Genomic DNA, 6,880 nt, shown 5'->3' with positions numbered 1-6,880 from the left:
TTACAAATAAATAATTTATTGTCTCCACCGGACTGAGGGGGTTGGTATTATAATTGTTGCCACCACAAAGACAATGACATGATACACCTGCCCAGCATTCCTACAACACATACATTATTCTCTCAGGGAATATAATCAGTTATTATATATAAAAAAAGTTTAGAAACTTAAAATCAAACTTCGCTACAACAGCTGTGTTTTGTAAATGCGAGCAAGATATGTTTCTGCCTTTCTGCTGCTTTAGCAACACTTTAGACACTGTACAGAACAAAAAAAAATTGTTGAGATATTTATATTATTATAATTATTATTATAATATATGTAACATATAAACTTAAAAATTGTATTATTATAGATAAACTATTGCATTAAACATTATTTTATTTTTGTAATGTTCTCGCTAAGCACAGAACAAAATTTATTTACTATGATACCCTTTCACACACTCTACATCATGCCATCGCATCTCCGTAAAAGTGGAGAACTGCTTCTAATAACACAGTCAAAGTTTCTGGTACGTATACAACATTATTCTATCAGTACAGGAATTGAAAGGTGGCGACAGTGATTCAAGTGTGTTCGAGCGCTACAGCATTTCCTTGTCCTTTCACCATACATCGTCAGCAATGAGTGGAGCTTGCTTTATAAACTCGCCAAAATTTTGAAACAGCCTTTGTTAGTATTATCTATCAAGTGTTTAAGAGCTTGTATAGTAAAATATTTGTTATTCGCACAGAGATTATAAATGTGGGATAAACAATTACAGAAAACTATTATTGGAGCCAATGTCAAACAAGCAAATGATAGCCCCTGAAAAAGTCACCTATTTTTTTCTTTTGAGAAATGCCTGTACATTATAAATGTAACATAAATTTCCTTCAGTGATACCTGACTTTTGCAGCAATTTGTTTAAATTATACATTACATATAAAATATTATTTCCACAGATTATTGCTTCAAAACATACTACATTGCCCATATTACTAAGAGCCATATTTGTAAGTATATGTTTATGTGCTATGTGTTATTTATTTATTTATTTACATTTATTTAATGATGCTTCTTCAGTAGTTCAAACAATAAAGTGCAGAATGAGAGGATGATAGTGAATTAGAAACCATGTGGAAAGAAGCAAACATGGCCTAAGTGAAGGTACTATCCCAACACTTGTCTTGGACTGAGGAAAACCATGAAAAATACCCAGTCACAACTGAAACATGTACTATGTAGCTGGGTGGGTTTGTTTGGAGTTTGTACCAGCGAAACACTGATAAGTAACACTATCTGGCTTACTACAATAATTTCTGCATCAACCATTCCATGTGAATTATAAATAATAATCTGTGGCGGAACAGCCCTCTGAGAGCCAAAGCCGACTAGCTGGCTGCTGGCCTCACATTCACATGCCTAAGCAGAGGTGAACGATCATCCAACCAGATATAGGTGTCGTGCGGTCAGTACCACGAACCCCCAGCCATTGCTAGTTTTCCTGACCAGATTACGCTACTATTTGTAGCTCCCCAATTTCCTCACGATGCTGGGTTGGCACCGGTCCCATACACCGGTCGAAAGCTCATGAGAAAATTTCTTCTCCCCCGAGACTCGAACCAGCGCATATTCCGTATCGCCGGTCCGAAGCATGATGCCTCAGACCTCGCGGCTACGGTGCGGGACCCAATATAACACATACACAAGAGAAATATTTACTTATTTGAATCAATAATCCTGCAGCTAACATCTTGAAACTCTCCAACAGTAATACAATACAACATAACGAAAACTGTGATTCAGCAGTCAATACTCTTACTTCATAATGGCGAGTCCCACGTTCAATTCTCAGCGCAGTCAGCAAGCTCCACTTGAACAGAAATGATAAACTCAGCACCTGATATGCTATGGACTAGATCCAGAAATCTGTATATCCTTATGTCTGTACACCATTATAATCATGGGGGAAGATTAATTTCATATTCGAGCACACAGTTAACAACAATGTTGACACCAATCATTGGACGAGTTTTTCTTCTTAACTATAAACAATATTCGAGTGTATCTGGTAGCCATTGAACAACAATGTTGGACTGAGTTATTAACTTCATACACATGAAGGGAAAAACAAAAACACCTTCAGTTACCTCAGAATTACTTCCTTTAAACAGAGATTATATAAATGAGATTTTACATTTCATTAGCAAACATTACGTTATAAGCAACAGCAAGGGTTCTCAATTCTCTTAGTACATAGTGTATAAAATTTGGTATTTTGTACAGAAAAAATTCCTGAAATGCATATACTCAGTCAACTTTCAAGAAATTTCAAGAAGCAATATCATAACATCAGTAATGTCCAAAGTTAATATAGTTCAAATGAGTCAATTTTTAACTTCCTGTTGGTTAACTAGAAAGTCTGACTTAATGATGAGGCAGTCGCACTTCTGAAGTGCTTCTTCCCATAAGTTATATTTTGGCATTTGATTTTGAGATTCATCAGAAATGTAAAAGATAAATACAACACATTATAGGAAGAAAAGTATTTATAATTTTTTTATCATTATTATGTTATGTATTCATGTAAGTGATCAATCTTTGAAGCAGTCTGGACATTTCTTACATAAATATCAATACAGTCACTACAATTATAAATGTGCACATTCATTTGTAAAATTCTGTACAATTTCTGTCAGTAATTGAGAGGGTTAGTAATAATGGATTTCTGGACTTTGTCCATCACCTAGTGTTCTTCAAAAGAAACTGAATCTGTTTTTGAAGACAACTTTCTGGATTGTTGCGCCATGTAGTCTGGTAGAAACTAAACTTCCTTTAACGTAAAGGAAGTTTACCTTCAGACTCATTGCCGTGAAAACCTCAAACCCTTTTTGGATCTTTTTGTCCAAAAATTTTCACCAGAGAATGGAAACAGATCCAGTTTCCATAACAGTGTTCTTTTAAGAATATTAGATTGACAGAAGTCCAGAAATCCAGTAATATTCTAGTGGTACAATTTTTTCCGAGAATGGAACAGGCAAAACTTTACTGCCAGTGGAGTGGAGATCACTTCCACTGCAGCCGTGTGAGTTGCGTCATGTCCAGATTGAGTTCAATTACATCATCTCAAAATGAGTGGGATCTGCTGTTCTGGCCATCTTTTGTAATGCCAAGCATGAGGTACAGTGCATTTAAAGGGGAGAAAAACAGAATTTAAACTTACATATAGCATATAATGTTTTCAAGTCTGCTAGTAAAACAACCCGGTTTTAAAGAGCTTGGGGAAAGCTATTTTGAGGGAAGAGGCAAGTTCTTTGTCTACCAAACGGTATCAATTTCAATACTAAAAGGATAGCCACTCATATTCTAGAGATTTTGGTTCTAAGGCTGACGTCTTCTGTACACGCCCTCTACACAGGAACCCCTCCCTACTGACTGGGCCATTCCCCCAACGTTCTTTTCCTCCAACCCTATATAAATTGCTCCACTTTCCAGCAATGCCACATAAGGAGACTATGTTTCTATGAAACTTTGGCATCTAATGAATCTTACATGATGCCAGAATTCAGAACATTATCATAATCCTCACTGACATGAAAACCTCAAATCCAACAAAAAAAAAAAGGCATTTGTTACAGGACATACTGGGAATCATGAAAGACATTTGTTATAGAGTAGTTATATAATATAGATTTTTGGATCAGATGTAAGAAATTAACTAATCCCATGATGTAAGGTCTTCCTTAATAAGTTGAAATTGCTGAGATAGTCAATCTGACAAAAATTATTGTCTGGAAAATGTCAGATCTGGAAAGAGTGACAATATTCTGGACACGTCCTTGGCAGTTGCAATTAATTATAACAAAACCCAAAAAAAAATTTCAGAGAAACATATTCATGAATTACTTATGTTTGGAATCAACCTATGTTTGCAGTGAACAGAATTTGCAGCACTGAGTCAACATCTTTTCCTCCCTCTCACTTCTGCAATGCTACCAACTAACCAAAAGCAACATTCACATGTGCTACTGTATAACTGAGAGCGGAACATTCTTGCATTAAAGTCACCCGACTTCTTATAATTCTAGCTCTTGAGCCAAAAGCATTCAGAATTCAATAATATTACTGATTTCAGTAATTCTTGATTACTATCTTTCAATATACAGGAATAACGAAATACATCCTCAGAAACATAAGTACAAACTAATAAGTAAGATTTGAGGTTTTCACAGCGGTGAGTATGAAGATTTACGTCTTCTGGGTTGTTGCGCTGTGTAGTTTGGTCAAATATTCATTGCCCTGATGATGGAGGCAGTATGACCTCTGAAACGTTGGTTAACATCGACCAGACCACAAAGCGCAACAACCCAGAAGACAGAAATCTTCACAAACTAATAAGTTAGGTTACCTGACCCAGCCAGTCAGTTCTTTAGTCTCTTATGTTTATGGTTTTGAATTGTGGCTAGCATGTGTTATCATATAACAATGGATGAGGGTCATAAAATAGAGTTCAATATTTTACCTAACAGCTGTACAGAATATCTCATAATACAGCTGAACAAATGCAGTTATGTGACAACTGCTGGACAAACAAGAGATTTCAAAGAATGTCCTATATATCATAGGACTGAAGCTTAAAAACCTGTAGACAATGACTTTTGTGCCAATTAGTGAAAGTAGGGGTGTATCATTACATCAACCGGGTCAAGGTGTTGAATTATCCATGCACAATCCATATTAATCTTTATCATATGGAAACAGGGACTTAAATCCCCCGTTGCTCTCGGCTCAACTTTATCTCCTGGGTTAGCAGTTTAGTGATTTGCTACTGCAACATAGGGTAGCTAGACCTCATGTAAGCCATGATGCACAGCTAATATGTAACTAGAGTTGAGAACCTCTGATTGCTGTATGTACCACAAAAACCTTTAGAAACTAGCGATGTTGGATGACTGGAAGATCTCAGAGAACTGAAGCCTCTGCAGTTCTTCCGCCAGCACTGCCAGTGGTGCTCTCTCCAGCATGGCTAGAGCAATAGAACTTCTTATGTGCAATGAAGGTAGACAAGTAGTTAAATGATATATCGCATGATTTGCAGTATTTGGGCCCTGTCTTTTTGATGACGTTACCTGCTGATGTGGGTACATTCTGTGCATCACCCTCGACCTGGTCCCGGGCTTCCATATCACTAGAGCAGAATCGCCCACTGTCATCTCTCTCTCGGTGATGAGACGTATCAAGTTTTGACTTATCATCCACTGAGCTGCCACCTGTATTGTCCACTTCAGACACCATGATCAGAGGTTCTGTCTTCACTACAGAATGTGCCATTGTGATGTCCTCCTCAACTTCAACATATTCTTCCTCCCTCTCATCATCGACATACACTCTGGCTCGTACCTCTTCCTTCACAGTCACATTATCTGGCTTCATACACTCTTCAGCCCCCTCTCCCTCTGACACATCCCTGGGACTCCCCATCTTTATGTCAATGGGGGAAGTGGAACCCTCCTGCTCAGGCTTCACATGCAGATGAACCAACCTGTGATGGCGTACCACATTGCCCTTGTAAGTGGAACTGTAGTTGCACAGGTCACAGAAGTGTAACTTCTCTATACGACCACTGTCGCCTCCTTCTGTGATCTGTGGCTCAGACAGTACAGTTTCTGGTGGCTGCACAATCACCGGCTGCTGCTGATTGCCAACCACTCCCTCATCACCAATGATGCATGAGATAAAGTTCTCCTCCTGGGAAGCAGAAAGTGGAAACCACTTATGTGTAGTACAGGGAAAATATAGGTTTCGAACTTCTGAAATATTAATAATATTCAAAGAATCTTGCACTGAATTTCTGAGGGCATATTGCAGTGTTTAAAACATTTAATGAAGAAGAAAATCTGAGATAAATTTTAAATAATGAGATAGTGAATATTCAATTTTCAATTCACTGGACCGCCAGGGCATTTCACACACCCCAATAAAAATATCCCAATTGCATTTGTGTAAAACAACATATTTGATTCATTTGCATGAATATAATTTAGATATTAGGTGTATTACTGTTCTTGACTGGCTGCACAATCACAACGGCTTGGGTGCAAACGCTGTGCATACGCAAACATGCTTCTACAGTTGAGTTCTCAGTGTACACATGGTTTCACAGCAAGACACTGTCCTACTGCATTCTGATATCTACCTGTAAGTCTGTGGAGCGTTTTTCAAAGTGCATGCGGATGTGCGTCCTCATGCCTCGAAGAGTGTTACCCTTGTAGCGACAAATAGTACAACGAAAGGCCTTCACCCCACTGTGAGAATCCATGTGTCTCTGAGCAGCACTGGCTGTTGGACTCACAACATCACAACATGGACACTTCCACCCACCTGAACCGCCCACACCTGAGCATTGGTGGGTTGCCAACTGATCTACTGGCACTGATACCTGTGTGTCAGAATAATATATCTATTGCTGCACGAAAAGTAGGTTAACTGTATCACCCAAAAGTATGGTACAAGTGTTAATCTAAAACACTCTTACACAACAAAATTTGATTGTATACAACAGTGGTCCCCAACCTTTATGTGCCTATGGGTACATTTGAGAGTTTATGAGATCGTGGAGGGCACCAACCAATTAACAAAGCCAAATTTTCTTTTCTCTGGACAAATAAGATATGGACACCGAATAATACACAAAACAACATGACGTTTAATGATACAAGAAACCATGCGATCAAAAATACATACTTTTATAAGTAAAATTATTATTATTAATCAAGTGGGAAGTTATTGTGATGTTAGGCACTGCATTTCATCGGCCAGTTTTTCAAATTTGGGAGTGTAGGATGATGTTGCTGCTCGCAAACAATCGTCAAGATGGGCGTCAGTACATCGAGAT

The 6,880-nt window shown here is 38.0% G+C and overlaps 1 protein-coding gene across 1 annotated transcript in view; it reads right to left on the bottom strand.

Moving 5' to 3' along the window:
* LOC110838334 (Zinc finger protein ush) overlaps positions 1–6,880 on the bottom strand; it is an 88,275-nt gene continuing 81,395 nt past the window's right edge. Inside the window, exons 9-10 of the mRNA XM_087352589.1 lie at positions 6,182–6,424; positions 1–5,733 (exon numbers count right to left, since the gene is read on the bottom strand). Of these exons, the coding sequence (XP_087208715.1) occupies positions 4,948–5,733; positions 6,182–6,424 (1,029 nt within the window). The 3' untranslated portion in view covers positions 1–4,947. The remainder of the gene's footprint in view (positions 5,734–6,181; positions 6,425–6,880) is intronic.

Source organism: Zootermopsis nevadensis, unplaced genomic scaffold (genome assembly GCF_977971745.1).
Source record: "Zootermopsis nevadensis isolate Lab colony 2312 unplaced genomic scaffold, Znev_1.0 Znev_ptg000021l, whole genome shotgun sequence".
In the NCBI taxonomy this organism is placed as follows: domain Eukaryota; kingdom Metazoa; phylum Arthropoda; class Insecta; order Blattodea; family Termopsidae; genus Zootermopsis; species Zootermopsis nevadensis.
This window is presented reverse-complemented; position numbering and strand designations above follow the sequence as displayed.